At 43.3% G+C, this 27,376-nt stretch overlaps 1 protein-coding gene across 4 annotated transcripts in view; it reads right to left on the bottom strand.

Annotated features, from left to right (window-relative positions):
- Positions 1–27,376, bottom strand: part of DGKD (diacylglycerol kinase delta) — a 115,592-nt gene that overhangs the window by 70,503 nt on the left and 17,713 nt on the right. For 3 of the 4 annotated variants that reach the window (XM_036319950.1, XM_036319952.1, XM_036319953.1), the window contains exons 2-3: positions 10,716–10,826; positions 9,015–9,095 (exon numbers count right to left, since the gene is read on the bottom strand). In XM_036319950.1, coding sequence (XP_036175843.1) covers positions 9,015–9,095; positions 10,716–10,826 — 192 coding nt within the window. Of the gene's footprint in view, positions 1–9,014; positions 9,096–10,715; positions 10,827–12,784; positions 12,880–27,376 lie in introns of those variants that run through there. The other variant, XM_036319951.1, reaches the window with a different exon arrangement.

Below are 27,376 nucleotides of genomic sequence, written 5' to 3'. Positions count from 1 at the left end.
ATACAACTAGAAAAATTCCCCACATGCCATTAAATCAGGAATTACATCAGAAACAGACACAAAAGAATATACATTATGAGTCAATTTACATCAAATACCTAAAACAATCAAAACTCACCTACAGTATCAGAAGTCAAGACAATTGTTACATGTGGGAAGGGGAGCTTCCGGGGAACTGGATACATTCCATCACCTGATCTGCATAGTGGTTACACAACAAACTCTACTCATATTTATGCACTTTTTGGTATGGAAGTCAATTTGGTTTTTTTAAATTTTTTAAATTGATTTTTAGAAAGAGAGGAAGGAAGGGGGTTAGAAAGATAGAAACATCGATGAGAGAGGAACAGGCTGCCTTCTGCACCCAACCTCAGTAAGGATTCAGACCACAACCTGGGCATGTGCCCTGACCAGGAATCGAACTGGAGACCTCTTGGTTCCTGGGTCAATGTTCAACTGCTGAGCCACCCCAGCCAGGCTGGAAGTCACATTTCAATATAAAAATTTATTTAAAATATATAGTTTCAATAAAACAGAAATGCTGCTTTAACAAACTCCTTTGAAAAATTATGGTAGTAAAAATATACCTTCAGCACAAATCTGTAAATTTTGTGATCCTAAAGCTGAAAATAATTTTAAAATGTGTTAGGCCCTGGCCGGGTGGCTCAGTTGGTAGGAGTGTCATCCGGTGCAACAAAAGGCTACAGACTCCATTCCTGGTCTGGACACATATCTAAGGTTACAGGTTCAATTCCCTGGTTGGATCAATGTTCCTCTCTCTCTTCCCCTCCCTCTCTCTCTAAAAATCAATAAAAACATATCCTCAGATGAAAATTGAGAAAAAAATAACAGAATTAATTAATCAATTAAAAATAATAAATAAAATAAATAAATAGATGTTAGATAATGAAAAACATTTTACCTGGTAACGTCAGCACACTGTTAGTGTATGAAATCTAGTTAAAAAAAAAAAAAAAAAAAAAAAAAAAGCACTAAAACTATTATAGCCCATGAGGGCAAAGAGTGAGAGAAAAAGGTAACTTTGAACCCTACAAATACACTACTATCTAAAAGCACATGAAAAAAAATCATTTCATAAAGAGAAATACAGATGGCCAATGGACAGCAAGGAATGTTTGAGCTCAACTCACTTTAATCATTGAAGAAGAAAATTACCATTTTTAAACTATCAAAGTGGCAAAGATATTCTAAAATGTGAACACATGGTATTTGTAAAAGGATAGAAAAATAAGCATTTTCATAAAGTCTTATTGATATTTCTAAGGGAATTTGGCAATAATATATACCAAGTCTTTTAGTCTTCATAGAAAAGCATTAACATGTTTAATCATCAAAAGCATAGAATTTCATGTTATTGCAGAGGCTGAGACATGAAGCTGGTAAATCCCCTTTTCTTTCTCGTCATGTTGCTGTGTTTTTGGCCTTGTAAGGGGCTGGTCCCACTGTCTGCTCTACTCCCCACCTTCTGAAAGCACCCAGTGCCACCGCTCTGCCTATCAGAAATCTAAAGGCAAGCTCTATGTTTTTAGCTTCATCCCGACTCACTGTCCTTAAAGAACAAGAGGCAGACCCTTGTCCAATTACATGAAGCTCATTCATGCCATTTCTTCCATCAAGCCTGTCTCAAAACCTCTCCTCTCCTACAAGTACCTCCGCCCATCTCCCTTAGACGTTTCTATCTGTTGGTTGATTCATGGTAACAGTAGTTCTTGTTGACTGGTAGTTTGTACCAGGCATCAAATTTTAGTAGCAGTTGTAGAGCTTGGAAATCACTACTGGAATAGCTGGAAAACCAAATGAGATATTCCAGAAAGTGCAGTAGCTTCTGGGTGAATTCACTGATTCATTCTGCACTCACTCCCTGAGCACGTGTGCTGCCTTCCAGATGGGCACAGCCAATGGAAGAGACAACTGCACACGACTCCTGCATTCATTGCATGGTAAGTGACAGGTTCAGAGGTCAGACAGTAAATTTCGCAGGGGGTGAGAACTGGGCCAGATCATTAAAAGTGAATTTTAAGCAAAGAAAATATTTGTATCACCTAAAGCCCCAGTGCCCAGAAGTTACTGACTCTATGGAAGCGTGACTAGGGGACTGGGCACCAAACATTCCCCATTTATCTCCATATTCCATGCACCATCACAGATTATTCAAGGGATGAGCTTCCTTATATTGGAATGTTTCTGGAGAACTCAGTATGAATCTTTCTTTCTCTTGTCCTTCCACACATCCTCAGATGAAAAGGCAGTGTTAGAGCAGTAACAAAATAGGAAATAAATGTGAAAGAATAGGTGCCTCTTCCCTGAGGGCTGGGAATCACCCATGACTACCAGCCAGAAATGGAGTTCCAAAGGCTCCAACATAGAACAAGCTCTACATCTGGAAGCTGAGCATTTGGTCCTCTGCACAAATTTTCCCACAGAGATGAAATATAAGTCAGGCTTCATTCGCAGATCAGACTGACAGCTCCATAGTAACAAGTATAGTCCCAAAATGCATACTATTTCCATCATATTTTTATTGAGATAAAATTTCCATACAATTCGCCCTTTAAAAGTATTCAATTTAGTGGTTTCCAGCATATTCACAAAGTTGTGAACCATTTCCCATATCTAATTTTAGAAGTTTGTCACCCTCAAAAAAAAAAAAAATCCTGCACACTTTAGCAGGCAATTCTTCCTCTTCAGCCCCTTCAAAGCCACTAATCTACTTCCTGTCTCTACAGATTTGCCTATTGTGGACATTTCATATAAATGGAATCATAAAATATGTGGCCATTTGTGTCTGGCTTCTTTCACTTAGTTATTTTCAAGGCTCATTCAAGTTGTAACAAGCATCAGTACCGCATTTATTTTTCAAAAGCTTTTTAAAAGTTTATGTTTTCTACTTCAAATGTAATTCCATTTCCAATAATTTATACTATGGAAATAATCAGAAATGCACAAAAGGATTTGTGTGCAAATGTACATCACAATATTGAAATGTTTAATATAGACTGAATACATAAACTTATACATTTATATGATGGAATACTAAAAATATCAATAAGATTTTAAAGGATATTACAAGAGAAAAAGCTCACTGTTACGTGAAGAAAGTTAAAAATTGCATTTTATAAAATGTATTTGGTGGGACATAAATCAAAATATATTACTGGGTATATTTGGGTAATAGCAATATGGATGGTTTCAAATTTCCTATTTATAGTTATATACTTCAAAGTTTTCTTCAATAACTTCAATGATCAACAAAAAATAATTTGTCTTTAATAACATTTTTCTACTGGGAAAAAAACAACTTTGGGCATGTGAACAAAACGGCACTCAGTTAAATTCAGTCCCTCATGTTTTCATTTTATATATATATATGATATTATGTATATGAAAATAAGCCAATCAACAAGTTGTTTTAAATAAAGTTGTGAAAAACAAGAAAGGACAATAAATATTCGCAGAAATTGAATTAGGTAATGAGTAAACAGGATTGATCAATAATCAAATAACTGGTTCTCTTAAAAATTAAAAAAGACAGGGTTTAAAAAATCAGACAAGAAAAACAAAGCTAGTTCTACAACTAGAGAAATAAAGAAGAAAACACATCAAGACTGGTAGAAGGGGCGGAGGTGCTGAACAGGCTGGTCTGACACCTACTTGTGGCATGTTTTTTAATCAGAAGGGATATCTAGGCTGCAGAAAGCTCCTGTGAGGAGCAAAGGGCCCCAGACCAGACCCCTCAGCCCAGGGTACCAGTGCTAGGAAGAGAAGTCCCAGTAATTTCGGGCTGTAAAAACCAGCAGGGATTGTGACTGAGTAACCCGGAGGCAGCTGGAGTCCCAGGCGGTTCCTCTTAAAGGGCCGGCACATGAACTTACTCGGACACTCCCTCTGAACTCCAGCACTGGGGCAAAGGCTGGGGGAGAAGGGGGATCCAGGGACATATGGGGAAGAACTGAATTGTCTGACATTGGAGCAAGAACTCAGGGGCAGCTTTCTCCCTGACAGAGGTGCTTGCAGGGGTCATTTTTCCTATGCTGAGACCTTTCCCATCGCAGAGCTGACTGGAAGCCATATCTGAGTTTTCATCAGCCTGGCTCACACTGTTTGCTCCACCCTGGTGATTCGTTGAGCCCCTACCCAAGCTTTTTACAGCAGCTTCTCCTTATGAATGGCCTGTCCTAGTTTAGGCTTCAGTCTTTCCTAAAATCTCTCAAACAAGCAGCAGCTGGAGTCAGCATGCCACATACCTATCACTAAGAGGCCCAAGAGAGCTTGGCCTCTCCTGGGCACTTCCAAGCCCAATACAAGTAGCAGCCATCTACAGATCTCTCTGTAGCTCTTGGCAGGTGGACCTAGGCAGTGACTGACTTTGCACCTCCCAAGAGGCCCCAGAGCCAGTGCACCAGGTGGACAGCTTCAGATCATACCAACTTACAACTTTACACATCCATGAGCAACACACTCAAGGGGCAGACTTTGTGAGCACCTTAAGCCCTACTGAAGCAAGTCCTGCTCCATATTGGTGTCTCCTGCACAGCAGCTCTTCCACTGTGGTGGCAGCTGGTCCTCACAGCCAATTGGCCTGAAGGTCAATTCCTCCCAGTGATGCCAACATCAACCAAGGCTCAACTACAAGACAGTGCACACAATATACACAGTGGTGCACCTAAAGTGCCAGCTCAGGTGACTGGGGAGTCTGAGCCACTGGACCCTATAGGACACCTACTACACAAGGTCATTCTACCAATTCCAGGAGACATAGCAGCTCTACCTAATACATAGAAACAAACACAGGGAAGCAACCAAAATGCAGACAGAAAAACATTCACAAATGAAAGAACAGAAGAAATCTCCAGAAAAAGAACTAAATGAAATGGATAAAAGCAAACTACTACATACAGAGTTCAAAACAATGGTTATAAAACTGCTCAAGGAACTTAATAAGAGCTTCAAGGGTCTTAGTGAGAATTTTAAGGATCTTAGTGAGAATTACAAGAACCTTAGTGAGAACATCAAAAACATGAAAAAGGACCAGTCAGAAATTAAGCATACACTAACTGAAATAAAGAATAATTTACAGGGATTCAACAGTAGAGTAGAGGATTCTGAGAATCAAATCAACGATTTGGAATATGAGGAAGCAAAAAACACCCAATCAGAAGAGCAAAAAGAAAAAAGAATAAAAAAATATGAAGACAGCTTGGCCAGTGTGGCTTGGTGGTTGAGCATTGCCCTATGAACCAGGAGATCATGGTTAGGTTCCAGTTAAGGCACATGTCCAGATTGCAGACTCGATCCCCCATGTGGAGCATGCAGGAGTCAGCCAATCAATGATTCTCTCATCTTTGATGTTTTGATACTCTCATCTTTAATGTTTCTATCTCTCTCTCCCTCTCTTCCTCTCTGAAATTAATATATATTTATATACATCTTATCTAAGAAAAGAGAAACATGCAAATTGACCATACCTTCGCTACACTTACAAGCCATGCCCACCAGCCAACCAGAGCGATTATATGCAAATTAACCTAACCAAGATGGTGGCCAGCAGCTACGGAGCTGGAGCAAGCAGGAGGCTTGGTTGCCCCAGCGATGGAGGAAGCCAAGCTTCCCGCCTGCCCTGGCCGGCTGTGGGCTCCGCTCAAAGCATCAAAGTTTCAATTACAGAAGACAAATAAATCCGATACCTGCTTCCAGCCAGCCTCCACTGGGAGCTTGGGTGGCTGGGGGCTGTGGCCAGCCTGCAAACAGCCATCAGCCCCTCACCCAGGATGGCCACACCCTCGTGGGGTGAGGGTCCCCACTGGGGGGCTTGGCCAGCCTGCAAACAGCCATCAGCCCCTCACCCAGGGTGGCCAGGAACCCCAGTGGGGACTCCCACCCTGAAGGGGCTGTGGCCAGCCTGCAAACAACCATCAGCCACTCACCCAGGCTGGCCAGGCACTGCAGCAGGACCCCCCTCCCTGAAGGGGGTGTGGCCAGCCTGAAAATGGCCCTCAGTCCCTCACCCAGGCTGGCCAGGCACCCCAGCGGGGACCCCCACCCTGAAGGGGGTGTGGGGAGCCTGAAAACGGCCCTCAGCCCCTCACCCACGCTGGCCAGGCACCCCAGCAGGAACCCCACCCTGATCCGGGACACCCATCAGGACAAACCAGCCGGCCCCCACCTATGCACCAGGCCTCTATCCTATATAATAAAAGGGTAATATGCAAATTGACCCTAACAGCAGAACGACTGGGAATAACTGGTCACTATGACACACACTGACCACCAGGGGGCAGACACTCAATACAGGATCTGCCCCCTGGTGGTCAGTGAGCTCCCACAGGGGGAGCTCTGCTCAGCCACAAGCTAGGCTGACGGCTGCCAGTACAGCGGTGGTGGCAGGAGCCTCTCCCGCCTCCTCAGCAGCGCTAAGGATGTCCAACTGCAGCTTAGGCCTGCTCCCCGCTGGCAAGTGGACATCCCCCGAGGGCTCCCGGGCTGCCAGAGGGATGTCTGGCTGCGAGCTTAGGCCCAATCCCCCCAGGGAGCGGGCCTAAGCCAGCAGGTGGACATTCCCCAAGGGGTCCCAGACTGCGAGAGGGCACAGGCCAGGGTAAGGGACCCCCCGAGTGCACAAATTTTTGTGCACTGGGCCTCTAGTATGTATGTATGTGTATATATATGTATGTGTATGTATTTATGTGTGTGTGTGTGTGTGTGTGTGTGTGTATTTTTAATATGAACATATTATAAGGAACATCTGGGACAACTTCAACCACACCAACATTTGCATTATGGAGGTGTCAGAAGGAGAAGGGAGCAAGATATTGAAAACCTATTTGAAGACAAAAATGACAGAAAACTTTCCCTATCTGAACTTATAAGTCCAGGAAGCACAGAGAGTCCCAAACAAGAGGAACCCAAAGAGGCCCCTACCAAGACACATCATAATTAAAATGCCAAGGATTAAAGACAAAGAGAATATTAAAAGCAGCAAAAGAAAAGCAATTAGTAAGAAGAAAACAAAAGATAAAAAATATGAACAATAAAATGGCTATAAATACAATCTATCAACAATTGAATCTAAAAATCAAAATAGACAAACAAGGAATCTAATGAACAAAGTAAACTGATGAATAAAATAGAACCAGAGGCATAGAAACATGGAACAGACTGACAAATCTCTGAGGGAAGGAGGGAGTGGGTGAGGGGGGAAGAGATTAACCAAAGAATTTATATGCATATATGCATTACCTATGGACACAGACAACAGGGTGGTGAAGGCCTGGGGCAGGGCAGAAACCAGTTGGAAGGGGCAATGGGGGAGAGGGGGAAGGGAGGTATCTGTAACACTTTCAACAATAAAAATTTTTTTAAGTGTTCCAGAACACATAAAATCAAAAAAAGTTACTAAATGAATTTTATGCAGCTATTTTAACTCTGAAATCAAAACACAACAAAGGCTACCTTCCCACACTAAAGAAAGCACACACATAGACAGAAAATTCTAAATCCAAAATTTGGTTGTAAAGTTCAACATTACCAAGAAAAATTTATTGCTAGGAAATGTACAAATACTAAAACCAAATTGGTCACCTAAATTAATGCTCAAAGCACTCCAATGAGAATACCTATTCTTATTAAATTAAAAACTCTAAAAGCAACATATCAAAGAACAATCATTTACATAGTTTTAGATGTCTCTCCCAGACACTAACCATAAAATTCATGGAGAAAAGGCTAAAAATATTCCAAGTAAAATAAAGCATAAGATAAGAGAAACTATCAGAAAAGGCTAATTCGATAAGCCATGAAGCAAAACCAGGAACAGTTAGTTACATCATCACAAAGTGGAAATTTAAATGAAGAAAGGAAAATCCCATTTGTATCAGCAACATCAATAATCAATCAAATCAATAATTAAATAAGATAAAAACAAAACCTGGAAGTATCTGAAACTAACACTAATCCAAAATATCGGATCCTAAACATGACGAAAATTACCCACCTTGACTGTTATCAAAGAATTGAAAAAAAAATAGGAAGCATACTTTATGTCTAAATGAGATAGCTTAGTAATACTAAGAAAACTATTTTTAAATACTCCATTCCTAATATTGGAGTCATAACTTATAGGTTCTAAAGTCAACTCCTGAAGCCAAAATTAGAAAGTCATACAAGAAATGCCACATAGCCATTAAAAAATATGATGAACATTCAGATCAATTAACACAGAGAAATAATCACCATAAATTGTCAAGAGAAAAAAAAGTGTAAATACAAAAGGATCACTATGATCTTATGGTGGATGTGGGTGAAGACACAGATATCCTATATAATAGAGCTAATATGCTAATTAGACCGACGGCAGAACAACCTTCTGGAATGACCAGTGGGCAGGGGGTGGGGTCGCGGGGCAGCCGGGGCTGCAAAGGCCTACTCTTGCATGAATTTCATGCATCAGGCCTCTAGTTTAGAAATAAAGATAAACACTCCAGAGTGCACAGTTGCTACCTTTGTCTTGGGGGGGGGGGGGGGTCATATGATTTTATGCACTTAGAACTTTTGCAGAAAGCACAAAACTTTTATAAATGGGAGGGAGGGGGGTAGTTTAAAACGAAAAAAAGAAAAATACACCAAAATATCAACATTCTGTTTTGAGGTGGCCTAATTATGGCTATTTTTACATTGCTTCAACATACTTGCCTGTATTTTCCAAATTTTCTACAATAATGAAAAACAAACTTCTATGTAAAACTGTTAGAGAAATATAAACTACAACATGTTAAAAATTTTCATTTGTACCAAGCTTTTGTGCTTACAAGTGCCAAATTCTCCGTTATTCACCAACCACAGTATTATTTTAAGCCTTAAATTCAATATTTACCAGGAATCGTTCCCATCAGAGTGAAAAGGATGAAAAAGTCTGAACTGCTCACACATTTGTTCAAATTAAAAAGGGAAACCAGATATGGTGAAGAATCAGGAAAGATGTGTATCCAGAGTCTTACCGTAAAACTGTTGTTGACATTTTTGGTGCTGGATTCAGCCACACTGGCATCTGTCAGGTCTACTTCATCAAATATGATCGACTGGAGAGACACAGGGACCACAGTCAGCATGAAGCTAAGGCACCCCTGAGGTGGGCACATCCCTAAACCCTGGCCCAATGCTGCCCACCACTCTCCTCAATCCAGGTCAAGCATCCATAGATGCCAAGGACCCTGAAATTGGAGGCTTGCTGCCTAACTAAGCGCTGACAACATCCCCCCATCTAGCCACAGGCATGGCTCCGTGATTTTTTTTTTTAAAGAGGGAGTTCACTAGTGATTGCATTAGTAGAAAAAATAATGGTAATAATATAATTCTGTTATTTATTTTCTGTAATATCAGCATTTCATTTTAAATGGGAAATATGTCCTCAGACAAGATCTACCTGAGAGAGCAGGGGTCTGGACTGAGGATCCTCTGTCCTCCTGGCTCTAGCTTCTCCAGTAAGCACATTTGGAAGAAAGGTCCCCACTAAAATAAATTATTCTAGTGAAGAGAGACTGACCCAAAGAGAAGACATTGGGCTGTGAAAGAAAACGAGGGAGCAAAGTGGAAAGTATCTAGTCCTGGAGAGAGAAAGGCTCCAGAAAAAGGTATGGAATCTAGGCCTGGGAACAGGCCCCATTTTCCTCTCCTCTACCCCCAAACCTACCATCACAGTCCCCACCTCCTGTTAACCTTACTGGCCCCTCTACGAGGACTCCATAGGGAACCCCTGGAGGAAATAATAATAACCCAGAAAAGAGGCTTGGCCTTTTAAATAACCTCTCCCCAACCCCTAATGCCCATAGAACTAAAATAACTGTAAGGTTGTTTTTTTTAAAATGAGGGACATGGTCAGAACCCTTTATAACAAGGTGCTCTGTTCAATTTCAAATTTTAATGTACTAACTCTCTAAGGATACACCTCAAAATGCAAATGATTCAGATTTCGGATTTTTCTTAACACCAAAATATCAGTATTGACAGCAACATGATACAAAAATACTAGTGTTCAGAATACCAAAAACTAGTTTTACAAACACACAAATATCTGAAAAGTATAAGACCACATTTGTTTAAACATGGCGGTAACTTAGTGACTCCCACTGTCTCCTCCTCTTTCCCAGCATCTGCCGGGCGATTCTAGCTTTCAGTCTTACGTGCAACATGACACCCAGCAGGAAGTACCCTGGCTAGAGAGCCCAGGGATAAGGAACTGCTGTTCACACACCAAGAATCCCGGTACATTTCAAAAATACTTTGTGCTGGTTTCATCGGTGTATACTTATCTCCAAACTCATCAAAATGTAGACATTAAAAAATATCTATAGCTTTCTGTATGCCAATTATACCTCAAAGTACTTTTTAAAAATACACTCTAATCCATAAAAGATATATAAGTCTGTGACCCCTAATCTTCCTGCAGGAAAGATATCCAGCTGTAATATGGTTATTTCTGTGACATTTCTCCTTCCCCGTTGGTGACATACAACATAAAATAAATAAAACTCAATGTTTATAAGCACCTAGATCTCCATGGAAATAAAATCTAGAACCCTAGAGTATTTTCTCTAGAAAACACAGCTCTAAAAATCGAAGATTTCTTCCCAGATGAAGACCCAGCACCCTGCAGGTCCCCGGATATTTCCTCCCATGAAGTTTCTGGTACTTCTCCTTACCTTTGCAGTCTTTGCATAGTACAGTGTTCGACCTCGCAGCTTGAAGTACCTCCTTTTGGATCGTTGGAATGAATTGTTCTGTTTGGTGAGCATTCCCTCTTTGATGACAGTCTGAAAGCACAGAAACGAACTCATGAGCACACGTTTTCACAGCACCACTGCACTCATCCACCCAAGCTGCACACTGACGGTCTGGTACATGCGCGTCTCTAACTGCTGACAGCCTAACAGAAATATTTCTCACACTCTCCCCAGACCTTGACCTATGGACAGGCCGAGCGCACTGCTGGGGGAGGGCTAACACAATTCTCTGTGGGGCGATGGCATGCCTAAGTAGTGGGGGTTTCAGAGGCCCAAGGTGTGCCCTGGACATGCCTGGGGTGCAGCAAAAATGGACAGAAGGTTAGAAGGACCACAGCAAGCGGCCTGGGCCAGTGCCTTCTCCAACTTCAGCATTTGGTATTTTTTTAGTTATTCTTGGCCTCGTCTCCATGCTCTTTGGACTCCTGCCATTTCTCAGGATCCTGTTGCCAAAACTGTCGACGTAGGTTGCTGTGGGGTTCAGTGCGGCTCCAGACCTGCGCCCCATTCAGCCCTCACCCATATTCACAGGCCAGGCACATGTGTCTGTCCACACGGTAAGAGATAAGTGGATAGCCAAAGTCATTCAAATTTATCTCATCCTGTAAATCTGAGGAGACCACAACAAAACAGGAGTTTTGTTAAGAGAATCAAGAGGTGGACAGCAGTCTACTCACCTCGTCTCAATGAAAGCTAAGATCGGGCATGGCTTATCCTGGAGCTGTTCCCTCACATTGCATCCCATGGGCTGGACACCTAGTGGGCTGAGAGAGCCCAGCGGATCACTCAGAAGTTAAATGCTCCAGAGTCTACCCGGTCATTGACACATGGAACCACTAGGAGCCACTAACACAGGTCAAAACTAATAAACAAGATGCATGAACAAGAGCCTGGCTCTCAGAGTCTGCAGGGTATGGTTTACCCCACCTAACAGAAATGTCCATTCTACATAGAGTCTCATCACGGAATGGAAGCAGAATGTACAAAAATTCTGTTAAAGGACAAGAATATTGGTTCAAATAAGCTTTTGTTTAATCACCTAATCCCATAGTAATTTTAAGTAACTTTTTAAAAAGTATTTGTAAGAAGCATCTGGGTATCTGGGGCCACCTCAGATGACATAAGAAAAAACCAGACATAGAAACTTCCTGTCCCCCAAATACATCAGAAGGTAAGAGCAGAGCACTAGTCATCTGTTCCCTCCATCGGCCTACTCCTAACCAGGGAGGGAGCAGAACTCAGGATGCAATGTTACCTGCCCCCAGATGATGACAATGAAGAAAGCCCCTGTCCCAAACACACACCACACACACCTAGCTGTGCAGCAGAACCCCCACCTAAGCAGCACAGCAGTCCAGGGTGTCCTGGGAATGCAGACAGCATGCTCTTCTCCTACCCCGCTACAGGATGTCCCTTCTGTGAACTTCCTAGGCACATGCCAGCTCACAACCACAAGCCAGGTATGATGGAAGCTGCTCTCAACTCCCAAGAGAACCAACCCAGGAGAAAATCTACTGAGGAATCTACCTACTCACTCTGTGATGTATACCTGCACCTTTACTTGTAAGAAGGTCGCCCACCTGCTCTCCCAGGTAATTGCTCCAGAGAGAGGAACACAACATCACCCAGTGATCAAAAGGAGAGACACACCAACTACAGTCAGAATCTGAAACCTCCATCCTTAACTGAATAAAGGCCTGGCTTTTTGGAAGCGCGGGAACATATGCTAAACCAGAACCAGACAGAACCCAGGCTGCGAGACAGCCCAACCTCCAATCCCAGGGAGTTTCCTGACCTTCTTTGCAGACCCCTTCTTTACATGGTGATGTTCATTTCAATGTGCTCTTCAAAGACACAGGCCAGCTAGTGTGCACAGTAGCTCAGAACCTCAGACGCCTGCACCCCACAGCAGGAGAGCCTTTCCTCTTGACCCCACAGGACTTGCTCACAGGTGCAAGCACCTCTCCTCGCCCACGAGTTTTCCTTACCTCTGCAGGGGAAGGACTCTCTTCCATCTCTTTCTTAAATGCAAATTTAAAAAAACAAAACAAAAAAAACAAGCACAGACCCAGAAAAGTTCTGAGTTATTTTTAAAGGATAAACACTCGAATAATTTTTCTTGCATCTCCGGCTACACATATCACACATAAGAAAAGCAAAATTAAAACACAATCCAACACACACACACACACATCTTTCAGAGACCGAATGAGAACTGATCGTGGGCTACCCAAGGAGAGCTGCTGTTCTATTTATAGAACAAGAATGCTCAGAAAAAGACTGGTGGGTTTCAGCGGAAAAGGCTGGGGAAGAGATAAAGTCGGTATTTCTTTGAAGCTTTCTCAGAAACTACATTTCTTCTCCTGATTCACTGCTTGTGAATACTATAGATGTGTTGCAGAGTATTTTTAAACACTCGGTCAAAAGCAATGAACCAAAAGTGGTCAAGAAAATAACACCTCTGAATAATCCGCTATGTTTTGCATCAGGCAGCCTGTAACGAGCACCCACAGGAAACTGCAGGGCTGGCAGGGCTCCTCCTTACACCCCACAGAGCAAAGAGCCAGATTCAAACATCCAGATCTCAACTGCAGCTGGCTCAGGGCATGTTGGGCAGCCAGGCTCTCAGAATCATCCCGTCACGTTCTTTGCACAAACAAGAGGGCTGACTCTGTCCTACAAGCAATCCAGGACACTTTCGTTACCACCAGAGACGAGAAGAGTACACACACAGGCACTGAAAATCAGATGGAGTAGCAAGTGAGAATGTGAGCACTAGCCCACATCCAGACAGAGAGGAAGCAAATCCCCAGCTGGACTCCAGAGGTGAAACCCAGCAGAGCACTCAGCCTGAGCCTAAGCCACCCACTGCCCAGACAGACATGTGCCTGGCCACAGCGAGACTGCTTAGTCACCTGCTGCAGGGGAAGCTCAGAAACAAAGAAAGAACTGAGGAAGGCAACTCTGGAAGTGTCCTTAAAAGAGGCTTCAACCAGGAGGCAGAGAAATGCAAAAACAGACCCGGTGAGCCCTGGTCAAACCCACCTGCCCACCAGATTTCCTCTGTCTCTGAGGGAACGCATGTTCCCAGTCACAGGGTGAGGATGCCCCTCTCTAGTAAGGAAGTGGGAGCCCCTCCCTCATCAGTCCTTCACTCCCACCACAGTCACAGCACTGGTTGCACAGAGCCTGAGAGGGTCAGGAAGGCAGGGACAATGGCCAGGAAGGTGAGGAACAGGCCTAGATCACTGACAGCCAGGCCTGTGAGCCACAGGTCAAGGGGTATATATACACTTTTGAATGATGATTCTGGCCACAGTGTGGAGCAAAGAGAGAAGGCATAAAACCTAGAGGCAGGAAGAATACTCCAGAAACTCTTGTAAAAGAGCAGCCAGCAACAAGCGTCTGGGAGGAAGAGACATGACATAGTCATGCATGTTAGGGAAGAAGACCCACCACAGACAGAGGCAAGGAGGCAGGACAGAAAACCAGAATGATTCCAAGGGTCCTCATGGGGAGGATGTGGGCTTCCCTCTGGACATCCTGGCTCTAGGAGTCTTGAGAATGCTGGGCCAGCTGAGTGATATATGGTGGGGGGTATAAGAGAAAGTTTATGGGAGAGAAGCCTAAAGGCAGTCCCTTATGGATAAGGAATGGAATGAGAGGAAGTCCAGGGACCCAACCAGGAACCCCAGGACACCAACACTGGTGCAGAGAGGAGGCGGGAATCCAAAACAGGATGAGAAGAGTGAGCAAAAAACCAGGGAGCAGATGAAAAAGCACTGGGAAGACCTCGTGGATGTCAAATACGGTGGCAATGGGAGAAGTCAGAGGAGGACCTGCCAGGGGGAAGCCAGATCAAAGTGCACTGAAAGGGTTGTTTTATTAACATGCACGTTAACTATTTATAAGCATGGAATCAGACTGTACATACCGTACTTGAACTTCCTATTTTTTCTGTCGTGCTATAATGTCAGCACCCTTTCATATTAGTAAACATATTTTTAACAGCTACAGAGTATATATTTCACTGTGCAGATGTGTCTCACTCCACTGCTAGAACATTTAGAATACTTCCTGCTCAGCACCATCAACAATACTTCAAAGAGTACTGCTATAACGAAATGCATACACTGTCTTGGGCTATTCCTCAGAGCAAATTACTAGAAGTAGAATTGGGGGATCAAAGATAGCCCAGAAATAGGCCTGAAACTGACAGCAGCAGCATCACAGGTTAGAGGAGCAGAGAGACAAGTCAGTGAATGGGGCTGAAACATGGGCTGTTGAAGGACAAAACACAATGGTCCCTTCCCTCACAAACCACAGACAAGTCACTTCCAGACAGACTACAGATCCAATGCAAAAGGCAAAACTTTAAAAGTTTCAGCAAATGATATCGGAGAATTTCTTTATGACTTTGGGACTAGAAAAAGCTTCTTAAACAGGATTTTTAAAAATACTATACTATAAGACTACTAAAGCCAACTATATTTCAAATGAGAAATTCTGCTCATCAGAACCTTAACAAAAAAAAGAGGAGAAGCCACTTTCTGGGAGAAGATACGTGAGAGCCAGCATCCAGAATATTCTAATAACTTCTGCAAAAACAACAGTAACAAAGAAAAAGAAACTATTACAAGGAAAACTGGCAAAAGGCATGACCTGGAGTCAGCAGAATGGTGACTAAAAGATGTTGAATCATGGGCCTGACAAAAAGGAGCCCTGAGGGTGACATCCTAGTGCTCTGTTGGGTGCGTGGGTGCATGTGTGTACAACTTATTTACATACATTACAATTTATGTTGTCTGTTGTTAAAAAAAAAAAAAAAAAAGGAAAAACAAAGTTAATCAATAAAAGGATAGAAGTACAGCTCCAGGCAGAGCTTTGCTGATGCTATCAGTGTCTCATGCATGCAAGTGTGAAATTTCCCCATTTTCCTGACCACTACCTGCCTGAGGGAGGAGACAGGCTGCAGGCAAGCCAGGTAATAGAAGGGGGAATAGAGACAAAATAAAAGGAGTGAAAATTTAAGCAAATGTTCACTTCAGTCATCTACTTGTCCTTAAACGTTTTTAGTCCTTCAACAAAAAAATGGTATGGAACTAACTATGTTAGACAATACCATCCAAATTCACCAAGTCCAAAAAAAGTAGGAATGTTAGCATAAAACATTAATATACAAAAGGACTATTAAAATATTTCAATGGAAAGAAGCTAGAAAAATTTATTACCTTAAATGTGCAGAGCACTTTTCATGAGCATCTTCATATCTATTTGCCTTCTTAATACAACACTTATGGTCTACAAAACGGACACTAATATTCCAATTCACAAATAAGAGAACTGGTTACCAAGAGACTGAGTAATATGTTCAAGGTTAAACAGCTCATAACAGACCACAAAAGAAATGTCAGGCCTCCTTACTCTTATTTCGAACCTTCTTCTATGGTTTATAGTTTATGAACACCATAATTCATAAACAGGAAACAATAAAAAATAATCTGTTCAAAAAGCATAAAGCATGTACAACATATTCAAAGAATTACAGGTTATTTTAAACATTAAGTACTCATCACATTTACTACATACAGATGAGCCATTTTTACCTTTTAACCTTCATACCAGCTCTGGAGATTTGTTCTCATTTTACATATTAGGAAACAGAAGAATTAACTCATGCAAGGCCACACACAGTAAATGGAAGACCTGCACAACCAGACCAAAACTATTTGTTGGCAAAATGAAACCAGCATAAAAGTCTACTGATAAATCTGATTTAATTCAATTAGGCAAAGGTAAATTCCTTTACCTATTCAAAACACCACCCACTAGTTCATCCTGATTCCGAACTATCTGCAACTTATTGACAACCTACCTACCATCTGGTCTTATCACAGCCTATCAGAAGCTGAGGATGTTTGCACACAAAGGGGCACACCAAATGCTGCACATATTTGTGTCTGCGTGGCACCAACAACCAGCAGGAGAGACACGTAGGTAACTGCTCTGCTGGAGAATTCCTCTCAACTTTCAGAGCCAGGTTCTACATCGGATGCTGCCAATCTGATTCAAAAGCACCCCGCATTAGGTTTTTCCTAAAGACCCAAAATAATAACTTAGAGAAAAAGGACTGCCTTGCCCTGGCCAGGTAGCTTAGTTGATTGAAACGTCATCCGGATGGGTTTGATGCCCAGTCAGGGTACAAAAGGGGATCATCTAGTGAATGCATGAATGGGTGGAACAACAAATTGATGTTTGTTTCTCTCTCAAATCAATAAATAAAAATTAAAACAAAACCCAAAAAAAGGACTGCCTTTCTTTTCTTACTAATCAAGAGAACATAATTTCCCTTTTCCCAATGGTTTGCCTCCTTCAATGCAGTGCCACCAAGATTAAAGCTACCACATCCCAAAGCCCCTATGTCATTAGAGCAGGGGTTCTCAAACTTTTTAAACAGGGGGCCAGTTCACTGTCCCTCAGACCGTTGGAAGGCCAGACTATAGATTAAAAAAAAAACTATGAACAAATTCCTATGCACACTGCACATATCTTATTTTGAAGTAAAAAAACAAAATGGGAACAAATACAATATTTGTATTTGCATGTGGCCCACGGGCCGTAGTTTGAGGACCCCTGCATTAGAGGTTCCACTGAGAGGAAGGGAAAGGCCTCATTCCTGTCCCCACTATATGACGAAGGACAAGCAGAAGAGCCTAAAAGTAGCCCAAAATGTAATCCCCAACTCCCCAAAAGGGCTGCTCACAGATCTGCCCTTCATTTGGAGTCCACAGCCTCTTTCCCTACATCTGAGGGCACATCTTTTACTGTCTCCCTCCCCTCTTTGCTAACACGTTCTCAATTCTAAGTGGACTGGTTGTACCAAATGTTGCCCATCATCACAGTCCTAATCCCACTTCCTCAGTTCTGGCCACATAGCTCAGTCTTGGTCAAACAGACCTACACAGAAATCCTGCATAGGAGTTGCTTCATTAATATCTGGGAACACACGTGGCTTCAACTCCCCCTTCTTTCTTGCCTTGAATGTAGTCACTGTGTATAGAGCTATAGCAGCCATGTTGAGATCAAGAGGTGGCAAGCAACAGTCTAATGCTGGTAGTAAAGCAGAAATAATCTGGATCCTACCGGTGTCATCGATCTGCTAAATGCATTCCTGTCTAATAAAGGTGGTAGGCTGAGCTAGCTCAGTTGGGTCACCATCAGTGGCCACTATGATCACTAATGCTGGTATTCCAGGGTTTAAGAGCTTTCCACAGGTGATCCCACTTTATCTACACACCATCCTAAGGGAGGTATGGTAAACATCCAATTTCACAGAAACATGGGCAGGGAGATGCGAGACAGGGTCAGTATTTGTAGAGTGTCTACTCTATACCAGGAACTTAGTTATCATCAGCATTTTATTTAATCTTCACCACCCTGCGAACAGTTACCACCCCATTTCACTTATGAAGAAACTGAGGGTCAGAGAGAACCTGTATCAATAGAGAAGGGACAGAGGTCGGGCTCAAACCCAGGTCTGTCTGATTTCAATTCTAAGATTCATTATCAAGTGAAAAAAATATGTGCTTGAGCAAAGATTTTTTTTGTGTTTTTTTGTTTTGTTTTGTTTTTACAAGTTACCAGTAAGCAAGACTAACTATAGTCATAACTCCTCCCATTTTTCTGGGGTAAACATATGGATAAGTGTGCATGTATCAAGGCACAACCCAAGTTCTCTACACAGGAAGTGGGCCAACCTGAGTCACCAGTAGCAGGTGCAACATCCCAAATACACACAACACACGCAGTGGGGTTCAGTTAAGGCACCAAAGATTCACCGGAATCTTTGAGCCTACAAAGGAAAATCTGCCTCCTTATGGATAGTAGAATGAAATGCACTCTTTGTTTCAACAAATATTTATTGAACACTTAAATGCTAGCACTGCTGGGAATATGATGAAAGAGACGGGGACCCTTGACCTTTAAGGAAATTGCATGCTGATAGAGAGATACTTTTACAAAGTAAAAAGTACCATAAGAATTTGCTTTAAATAACAGAAAAAAGTAGGGTTGGAAGGTGGGGACAGATGAAACAAGACACAACGCACTGACGACTGTTTAGACTGGGTGATTAATCCAACTTCTCTCCCTACTTTTGTGTAAGTTAGGAAATTTCCATTACAGAGGTACAGACAGGATGCTCTGGTAACTCAGAAGTGAATGAAACACACCAAGGCTGGAATTCAAGGCATGAAACTGGAACTACTTGAGCTGAAAGCAGCCACTCTCCTACACTCCAGTTTCCCGATCTGCCCCTCCCACCTCAGGGGGTGCTGTATAGAGCAGGAAACACTCATATCCAACCAAACACTGCACAAATAAATGCACAGCAAGATCATAACTATCACTATCCTCCTCCCTGGGCACACGCTCGGTCCACTATTTCCTGCTGTTTTCTAACATCAGGTGGAAATAAAGTCCCTTGTTAAACAGCTCGAGGCCAGGCCACTGTGCATACTGGATGGCGATTACTTTACTTGAGAACACTCAAGAGTCCAGCCACTGCTAACACCCACCACTACAACCTGAAATAAGATCCTTCCAGTATGTTTTCAGTGTATTAAAAAAGTGGGTTACAGAACACACAAATTACTTAATAAGCTGCTTTCCCAAACCATATATTGTTCTGCTTTTATTTTGTTTTGTTCTCTACAGCCTATTTCTACTTAATTTATTCAAATGTACCCTGGCATAATTATGAACATATCTAAGAAACTGATGTTTCGTACATCAAATACTTTCAGTGTTGACTGGCCAGGTGGCTCAGTTGGTTGAGCATTGTCCTTTGCACAGAAATGTTGCCGGTTCGATTCCCTGTCAGGGCACATATCTAGGTTTCAGGTTCGATCCCCAGTCATGTACAGGGGGCACGTGATGGATGTTTCTCTCTCACATCAATGCCCCCTCCCCTTCCTCTCTCTAAGGATATACTCGGTGAGGATTTCTTAAAAAATCGTTTCAGTGTCAGGCTAATTTATATCAAGTCCTTGAACTCCCTGTTTAGATTTATTTTCAACATAGGAGTTAAAAATTGAGGCAAAGGAAAACATAGCTAAGATGTTCCATAAACTGTATACGTTTATTAGGATGCTATGAAATTTAAATCCTGTTTTTACAAGTCATGCCATTTTGTATATCTGGTTCCTTAAATTTAATCTGTTTTGATCCAACATTTGTAACCGTTCCAACTGTGTTTTAGGACATTCGAGAGAGGAGACTGAGGGCAGACTCTTCTCTATCTTCTGCTACAAGAGCACAGCATTCTAAACCATCATGTCACCATGCCACCATCAGGAATCTTCACTTCAAGGGTAGCATGCCATGCTTGTGTTTTATATAAAATAATAATGCTCATTTTAGAAAATGAAGGAAAATAGAAATAAAAGAAATCTCAATTGCACCACCCAGCACAATCCCTGAGATCAGTTTGCACACTTCCTTTGTCTTCCTTTCCCTGCACGTGCTTTGTACACAGCTGAATGGTATCCTGTGACACAATGCCTCTCTGTTTCCCCAACATCTCCAAGTACTGTCCACCCTACTGCCTTCCTCAATCACCTGCATGGCTTCATTAGGCACAGGAACAGCACCACACTCCACCATTCCCCAGTTATGTGACCTGGGGTTGCTGGGAGCCTCAGCCACCTCATGGCAATCGATGGTCAAGCAGTCATGAAGGTGAAATCAGACCACTCTGCATGGTGCACAGTGCAGGACCAGCACACAACAGGTGTCACCCTATTGTCATTAACTCACTGAGTCTTAAACTGGAGTGTTTCTGGATTTTCACCTTTTTATATTTAAAGGTGCAGTAAATTTGTCTGGCCAGTGTGGCCCAGTGGTTGAGTGTCAAACTATGAACCAGGAGATCACAGTTCAATTCCTGGTTCACATGCCTGGATTGCATGCTCAATTCTCCATGGGGGGCATGCAGGAGGCAGCCGATCCGTGATTCTCTCTCATTATAGATGTTTCTATTTCCTTCTCCCTCTCTGAAATCAATAAAAATATATTTTAAAATAAATGGGCAAAGCACTGGAATAGACATTTCTTCAAAGAAAATATACAAATGACCAACTAGCACATGAAAAGATGCTCAGCATCATTAGTCATTAAGGAAGTGAAAATTAATAAATACCATGAGATACCACTTTATACCCATCAGGATGGCCATAATTCAAAAACACAAAAAACAGACAAGTGTTGTTAGCAAAGTGCAGAGAAACTGGAACACTTTAACATTGCTGTAAAATGGTGCAGCTATTGTGGAAGACAGTTTGAAGCTTCCTCAATAAAGTAAGCACAGAATTACCCAGCAATTCCACTCTCTGAGCATATACCCAAAAGAACGGAAAGCAAACATCCAAATAATAACTTGTTCATAGCAGCTCTATTCACAATAGCCAAAGGGTAAAAGCATTTCTAAGATAGATCAACAGGTGAACAGAAAAATAAAATGTGGCCTATCTATACAATGGAATATTATTCGGCCATAAAAGGAATTAAGTACTGCCCATCGGCGTGTTTCAATGGACTGAGCACTGACCCATGAACCAAGCATTCACTGGTTCGATTCCCAGTTGGGGCACATGCCCAAGTTGTAGGCTCAATCCCCAGTAGGGGGTGTGCAGGAGGCAGCCAATCAATGATTCTCTCTCATCATTGATGTTTCTATCTCTCTCTTCCTTTCTGAAATCAATAAAAATGTATTTTTGTTAAAAAAGGAATGAAGCACTGACACATGCTACTATGCTAAGGGAAAGATGCAGACACAAAAGGACACATATTGGATAACTCCATTTTTATTAAATGTCCAGAACACACAAATCCATAGAGATGGAGAGCAGATTGGTGGTGGCCTGGGACAGAGGGGAGAATGGGGACTGACTACTTAATGGGGAAAGGGTTCCTATGTAGGGAACTAAATAGCAGTGATAGCTGCACACATTGTTAATATACTTAATGCCGCTGAACTATAAATTTGCAATGGTTGAAATTGTAAATTTTAAAAAAAGAAAAAGAGAGTGGCCCTCTTCTTGCCACAGGACAAATCACTGTTCATCCTGGAGCCTGCGCTGTGCCTCACCCTAATGGGGCCAGAGGAAGTAGGTTTAGGAAAACCACCAACATAGGCACCCTTCACCTTCTATGCAGAAACGCAGAGCCAGCCAGAAGGAGGTGGCAGGTGACCCAAAACAACCCACTACTCAGACCAAAGGGGCAGAGAAGCCTGCTCAGAGCAATAGTGGTCAGCACTGTGGCCAGTCTCAGATGGGACAGCCAAGCAAACAGCTAATGGCAGTTCAAACCCACAGATTAGCAAACACCATTCAAGGATAATAAATCAGAACAAAAAAGTGGAAGGGTGGATGGTTGGAGATATACCATAAAGCACATACAGAAATCTGAAATGAATTATTATAGAAAATGGAAGACTTTAAAAAATATGTGCTTTTATATATATACTAGAGGCCCGGTGCACAAAAATTTGTGCACTCGGGGAGGGGGGGGGGATCCTCAGCCCGGCCTGTGCCCTCTCGCAGTCTGGGACCCCTCGGGAGATAATGACCTGCTGGCTTAGGCCTGCTCCCGGGTGGCAGAGGGCAGGCCCAATCCCTAGGTGCAGCCCCTGGTCGGGCTCAGAGCAGGGCCGATTGGGGAGTTGGGCGCCGGCCCCTGTCATGCACAGAGCAGGGCAAATCAGGGGGTTGGGGCACTTCCCCCTGTCACTCACAGAGCAGGGCCCATCAGGGGGGTGGGGCTCTGTACCCTGTCATGCACAGAGCAGGGCCATTCAGGGGGTTGGGGCGCTGCCCCCTGTCACGCACAGAGCAGGGCCCATCAGGGGGTTGGGGCGCCGCCACTCTCACACTCAGGGCAGGGCCGATGGGGAGGTTATGGCTCTACCCCGTCACACACAGAGCCACAGGGCGATCAGGGGGTTGGGGAGCTCCCCCCTATCAGGCACAGAGCAGGGCTGATCAGGGGGTTGGTGCGCCCTTCCCTGTCACGAACAGAGCAGGGTGGATAGGGAGGTTGTGGCCCCGCCCTCTGTCACACACAGAGCCGCTGGGCGATCAGGGGTTTTGGGTGCTGCCCCCTGTCACGCTGATCCCCGTGCCGGGAGGCCTCGCGGCTCCGCTGATCCCGGTGCTGGGAGGCATATTACCCTTTTACTATATAGGGTACAGGCCTGGTGCACGGGTGGGTGCCGGCTGGTTTGCCCTGAAGGGTGTCCTGGATCACAGTGGGGGTCCCCACTGGGGTGCCTGGCCAGTCTGGGTGAGGGGCTGAGGGCTGTTTTCAGGCTGGGGGTGACTGAAGCTCCCAACCGCTCCTTTTTTTCTTATTCTTTTTTTTATTCTGGGCCAGCTTTAGCTTTGAGGCTTGACTCCAGCTCTTAGGCCTCCACTGCTGAAAGTAGGTTTCTGGCCTTTGCTTACAATGTTGTGATCCTGCTGGCTGAAGCCCGGCAGACTAAAGCAGGTTTCTGGGGTTTTGTTTAGTTTCTATATTTGTTACATAGTTGCTTAGAGTTGCAGCTCAGAGGCCTGCAGCGGCAGGCGGGGAACATTGGAGTCCTCTGTCACTGAAGCAAGCAAGCCTCGTGTTAGTTTCAAGCTGCCTGACTGCCGGCCGCCATCTTGGCTGGCAGTTAATTTGCATATTGCCCTGATTAGCCAATGGGAAGGGTAGCGGTTGTACGCCAATTACCATGTTTCTCTTTTATTAGATAGGATATATACTAGTAGCCCGGTGCACGAAATTCTTGCACATTAAAAGAGAATTAATTAGCGGAGATATTTTAATATTGCTATTTGCCCTTTCTCTATAATAGAAGTGTGAGAGATGAAAGGAAATTAGTAAAATGTATATGAAAATAATATATAAATTTATTAATAAATAAACAGTAACAAAAGGATATAACAGAGGCATGATATAAAAATGACAAAAACATGATATGAAAACAACAAAAACATGATATAAAAACAACAGTGATGCAAACAATGACTGATAAAGTGATTAAACTTATTCTACTATCTCCCTGTACACCACATTAAGAGTGAAAACACTTTCAAAGTGCTTGACTAATTTCCCTTGTGATGAAGTATTTAGAACTTTAACTGTAACATCACATGCTCTTCAAACTAGAGAGGAAGCAACATATATATAAATGACCATGTGCAAAAACGGGTTCAGGTAGGAATATGCCTACTCTGTCTAGAGTTTGTCCTTGTGATTTATTAACAGTCATCACAAATGCTGGCATCACGGGAAACCGTCATCGAATCAATTTAAATGGGAGGCCAGTGTCAGATGGGGACAAATTAATTCTTGGAATCAGAACAACCTCTTCCTCTGCAGATCCTGTTAATACTTCAGCTTCAATAATGTTAGGTCGTAACCTTTTGATAATAAATCTGGTACCATTACAAAGACCCCACTTACTATTGAGATTTCTCAATAGCATGATGATTGCACCCACTTTCTTTTTTTTTTTTTTTTTTTTTTTTAAATATATTTTATTGATTTTTTGCAGAGAGGAAGGGAGAGAGATAGAGAGTCAGAAACATCGATGAGAGAGAAACATCAATCAGCTGCCTCCTGCACATCTCCCACTGGGGATTGTGCCTGCAACCCAGGTACATGCCCCCGACCGGAATCGAACCTGGGACCCTTCAGTCCGCAGGCCGACGCTCTATCCACTGAGCCAAACCGGTTTCGGCTGCACCCACTTTCAATTTTAATTTATTACACGGCATTCCCGAGGAGTAATACTATTAAGAAATTTGATGGGAAAATTTTCCTTTTCAGCATCATCTGTGGAATCAATGGAACCATCACTCAAATATGTGTGAAAATCTCCATCAAGTATATCCAAAATGTCTTCATTTAATTTTTGAACATGCTCATTTTTTGAACAAAGAATTACACATTTAGATATATTTTTAATATTACCTATAGATATAGTATTTCCAAAGGTAGCTTCAATAATAGATCCATTACAGGGGATTTCAATAATATCCACTATAAGCAGAATCCTCTTTGATCTCATATTTTTTGTAAGAGACAACTTTCTGAAACATCCCCAAACATTGCAGTACTTTAAACTCGTTTGTACTATGACCGATTCCATAGCATGCAGTTCAATACTGAGACATTGTCAAAAATCCCCTCCAAGAAGGAGAACTTTCCCACCAAATACAACATTCAAACTCATAATTTCTCCTAGAAATCTGTCTATGGCGTTTATAGCATGACTGGATCCCATAGTGCATTCATCAATAATGAGTTGGGCCTTTTTAATGGTTTTAGCAACTTCACTCTTTATATTGAGTCTAGAAATTGAAGTTTCATTTAATGGAATCAGTAATTTAAATTGGGAATGAAAGGTGCTTCCACCGAGAAGTAAATTTGCAACAATTCCTATAGACACTGTGGGTAAAACAGAACCACCACGACCTCTAATATAATGTATTAAAACTTTATACAGATATGCAGGTGAACAGGATTCCTAGCTGGCAGGCCCCTGACCGCAAGCTGGCCACCTGCCAATTCTGTGAGGAATGGGGCTCCCTCCTCCCTCCTGTCAGGGTCCGGGGTGCAGGTGAATGGGGTTCCTGGCTGGCAGGCCACTGACAGCAAGTTATCCAACAGCAGATTCTGTGAGGAATGGGCTGCCTCCTCCCTACTGTCAAGGTCTGGTTTGAAGGCCAGACTAAGTACTTCCACGCTCCGCTCCGAGGGCGGGTTCCTGCCTGAAACCTCGCTGGGGGAAGGCGCAGCCATTTTCAAGACGACCCCTGCAGGCTAACTTCCTTCCGGTTGGTCGAGCTTCGGGACATGATGTTACACCCAGGGTTTTTATATAAGTAGATTTTCTAATTGACTTCAGAGAGGAAGGAAGAGGAAGAGAAATAGAAACATCAATGAGAATCACTGATTGGCTGCCTCCTCCACACCCTTTACTGGGGATCAAGCCCGAAAACCCCAGCATAACCCCTGACCAGGAATTGAACCATGACTTCCTGGTTCATAGGTCAACACTCAACCATTAGGCCACACCAGCTGGGCAATATGTTCTTGTAAGATTACATGAAGATTAGTGCCTCTATTAACAAATTTAAGTTAATTCTTTTTAAATATAGAGACAAACAAAATAAGAACAGGATGAATTTAAAGGAAACAACCTAAGATAAAGGCCATGATTAGAAAAGGAAGCAAATCATCACATCTCAGCAGAATTAAAATCCACATGGAAGGGGCAAAAGGGAAAAGTGTACACTGAAAAAAATGTCACTGGTGGTGTACAAAGCAAAATGGAGATGCTCACAGAATGTTGTAGGACAGAGCAGAGATGAGAAAAGCTCCTGGTGAAGGGACAGACTGCCTAACCAACAGTAATAAAGAACCAACTAAAAGAAATACAAAATAAATAAAGATTCAAAAATCAGAGATAGAGAAGACAAAAACTCTCCAATTCATTTTAATACAACCAAAAAATGAAAAGCAAAGAGCTGATGTGCTGAAATCACAGGGCACTGTCTATCCCAGGCATAGGGGAGAGACGGGCAGTGACACAAGTGGCTCCTGGGCCAGCCACCTCAACCACAGGACAAAAGCTGTCCACTCTGCCCCGCAACCCCACCTCTGGTTTACATCCAGAAAATTAAAAGACAGGTTGTGTCACAGTAAGCAAACATTCAAAGACCAAAGAGCCAGCCTGAGGAGGCTCTCTTGGGAAAACGGGGATAATGTTGTGAGCATCAGAAAGAATGACTGACAGTCAAACACTGAATAAAAACAGCCATGAATCCACAGTGGCACACATACACACCCTAGAGAGGAGAGGGGGGAGAGTGAGAGAGAGAGGAGGAGAGGGAAATTGACATTTGCCTCCATTGGGGATGACTATTGTACCAAATCCTTGCTTTGAAAATTGGTAATTATATATCAAACTAGAGGCCCGGTGCACAAAAATTTGTGCACTCGGGGGGGAGGGGGGTCCCTCAGCCCAGCCTGTGCCCTCTCGCAGTCTGGGACCCCTCGGGAGATAACGACCTGCTGGCTTAGGCCTGCTCCCGGGTGGCAGAGGGCAGGCCCAATCCCTAGGTGCAGCCCCTGGTTGGGCTCAGAGCAGGGCCGATTGGGGAGTTGGGGTGCCGCCCCATCATGCACAGAGCAGGGCGGATCGGGAGGTTGCGATGCCACCCTCAGTCACGCTCAGGGTAGGGCCGATTGGGGGGTTGGGGCACTGCCCTCTGTCATACTCAAGGCAGGGTCAATGGGGAGGTTGCGGCGCCACCCGCTGTCACGCACAGAGCAGGGCCAATCAGGGGGTTGGGGCGCTGCCCCCTGTCACTCACAGAGCAGGGCCCATCAGGGGGGTTGGGGCTCCGTACCCTGTCACGCACAGAGCAGGGTCGATCACGGGGTTGGGGCGCTGCCCGCTGTCATGCACAGAGCAGGGCCCATCAGGGGTTGAGGAGCTCCCCCGTCACTCACAGAGTAGGGCCGAT

The sequence above is a fragment of the Myotis myotis genome, unplaced genomic scaffold (genome assembly GCF_014108235.1).
Source record: "Myotis myotis isolate mMyoMyo1 unplaced genomic scaffold, mMyoMyo1.p scaffold_m19_p_8, whole genome shotgun sequence".
In the NCBI taxonomy this organism is placed as follows: domain Eukaryota; kingdom Metazoa; phylum Chordata; class Mammalia; order Chiroptera; family Vespertilionidae; genus Myotis; species Myotis myotis.
The sequence above is the reverse complement of the archived record's forward strand: the minus strand, read 5'-3'. Positions and strand labels throughout refer to the sequence as shown.